Raw genomic sequence first — 2,725 nt, forward strand, 5'->3', positions numbered from 1 at the left:
AATCGGACGAGTGCGACTGTGTGGGGTAGCTCCTCCACTAACACCCTGAACAACCCTCTGACCATTCGTTCCCTACCCCCCAATATCGCGTTCACCCCCTCCCCGTTTCCCTCTTCACTCCCAGTCACACCATCCCTCTCCCATCTTTGCACTTCCGTTTTCTTTTTATATTCTAATTGCATACATAATATTTGAATATGACAGTATGTATATACTTATCATACATTAGTAATATTATTTAACACAGTTACCTACTGTTGTGTGTGGCCATGAAAACCAGAGTGGGTCAAACGACCATAAAATCATTGGCTAATTACGTTGTTATGGCCGTATCATTACCGATGTATCTACGGTTACCAAAAATATGAAGTCAGTTTTGTTTTGGGGCAACCAAATAAAATCGTTCATGGTTGCTTTATTTGTTCATCTTTTATTTTTAATAAGCAATTTATGCTTTCATTGAATATCCTCAGTCTCCCGTATCACTTCCCACCTCTCTGAGGTACCCCCCCTTCCCCTTCCCGAGGTTATGACATCAGCAGGTACAGGGGATAGATCATTGACTGTCGAGGCACGCCCACTAACAACAGTATCTACAATGTCTTCCCGTTGCCCCCGTGGATGCAGGACAGCTTTTATCATTCGTCTTGCCACTTTGTTCAAGAGGGAAAGCACCCGTGGTCGAACTTACATAAGTTTGAATAGGTGAGTACATAGTTTTGTCCATGTTTATAGTATATGTGCTGTGTTTCTTTGAATACGGCGGGCATAATAATCACCCACTTCACTTTATTTTTTTCGAGCATTTGCTAGACAATGGTATAAAAAGTAAAAATTACACCAAAAATATTCAATCGGTACTGTTGCTATAAAAGTGTATAATAATGTTGGCAGAATCACTGACAAAAAAATCATAATGATCTCATGGATAACAATTATACCAATTATCTTGGAGTCAATTATTTATAGGGGAGAACGAGGTCTCTGGCTGTGAAAGCCAAGTAAGATGCTGCTGGTTCATAAGGCTCTGGGTAAAGATTGAGCCACAAGACCCTTTTCCTTCGAGTCTTTTATGTCTATAATAACCTACCATATTTTGCATTATGCGAGTATTGATGTAATAGACTTTCCTGTGTAAGTGAACTTGCTATCTATATCAAATTTGTTTCTGTTTTATGTTATGTGTACACGTTTCTTAACATATATAACAGTAAGGCAGACTGTATTATGTCGCAATGTCATATTATAGAAGAAATGCAAAATATAACAACACTGATCTTTATGCACACAGGCCTTACGAGCGAGTTGCGAACATCATGGGCACGAGTGTGTCAACAGTGAGGAGCATTGTCAGCAAAGCCGCCACATCCTCCCCTTCCACACCAGCACCACCGTCCACAACCTACACGGGATGCTTCGACAACTTTACTGTCGGTGCAATACGCCGCCACATCCACAGAAAGTGTTCAGAAAGACAACATTTCACACTCAGTGTCATATCAGCTGATCTGAAAACAGCTGGTATTATCCCCGAGGATACCTCTGAAACCACAGTTTGGCGGATCATGCACACCATGGGATTCCGATACAGAGTGTCACAACGCAAGATGTATGTGAGGAAGGAATCGCTGGAGGTGGTGTGTAGTCGGATAGCCGCTCTCCGGGCTCTACAACGCCACCGGAAGGAGGGAAGAACGGTGGTGTATGTGGATGAGACATGGTTTACCACCAGGATGGGCCACAGTAGGGAGTGGGTGGATACCACTCAGGCTCCCATCAGCACCACCTACAGTCATCAGGTACCACCTGGTGAAGGGGAGCGATTTGTGGTGGTCGCAGCTGGCATGGACGAAGGTTTTGTTGACGGTTCCTACCTGTGCTACCCAGCCAAAAGTAACCAGGGTGACTATCATGGGGAAATGAACGGAGAACTGTTCCAGCTATGGCTAACAACGCAGCTCCTTCCGTCACTGCCAGACCCATCGGTGCTTGTACTGGATAATGCACCTTACCACAGTCAGCTAACAGAGGAGAGTCGATGCCCTACCACAGCCACCAGGAAGGCGGACCTCATCAGATGGCTGGAGCAGCACAAAATTTCCATCCCACCTGCTGCCACTCGCCCTGAGCTGCTGCTCCTTTGCCAGCAGAACCGCCCACAACTCCAGTATAAAATCGACAACACCATCCGTATGTGGGGCCACGAGGTCATACGGTTGCCACCTGGCCACCCAGAACTCAACGCCATCGAGCATGTATGGGGCTGTATGAAGCGCCATGTGCGCTCCACACTACAACGGTTTACCCGGACGGACCCACAGGATAGATTGGAGGAAGCCAGGCATATGGTACACAAGGACGTGTGGACGGGGGCTGTTCAGCACTCCCGCAAATTTGAAGAAGAATACTGGAAGACTGACAACATACACGAGGGAGTGGAACCCATTATTATCAACATCGCCAGTGATGATGAAGATGATGACGTCTTCTTTGACAGTGATGTTTAATAAATTTTGTTATATTGTTTACATAGTTTTATTCCTACAATATGATATATTGCTCCAACTTAATAAATGTAATGGAATGTATGTAATAGTATTTACAATAAAATGACGATGTATGTATGTATATATTAATGAATATTACGCATCATATACAATAGAGCATTGGAGTTTATAATTTTGTAATAATATAAATAGAGACAGGTAAAACAATATATATCAAC

General features: G+C 43.8%; 1 protein-coding gene across 1 annotated transcript; it reads left to right on the forward strand.

Annotated features, from left to right (window-relative positions):
* Window positions 1-529: 529 nt before the first annotated feature.
* LOC145417195 (uncharacterized) lies at window positions 530-2,507 on the forward strand. The gene is made up of 2 exons (XM_080285967.1): window positions 530-705; window positions 1,292-2,507. Exons 1-2 carry the CDS (start codon window positions 530-532, stop codon window positions 2,505-2,507), a joined length of 1,392 nt encoding a protein of 463 aa, XP_080142093.1.
* Window positions 2,508-2,725: the final 218 nt, after the last annotated feature.

The sequence above is a fragment of the Coenobita brevimanus genome, chromosome 109 (assembly GCF_032717465.1).
Source record: "Coenobita brevimanus isolate Jiangsu-jjx chromosome 109, ASM3271746v2, whole genome shotgun sequence".
Taxonomy (NCBI): domain Eukaryota; kingdom Metazoa; phylum Arthropoda; class Malacostraca; order Decapoda; family Coenobitidae; genus Coenobita; species Coenobita brevimanus.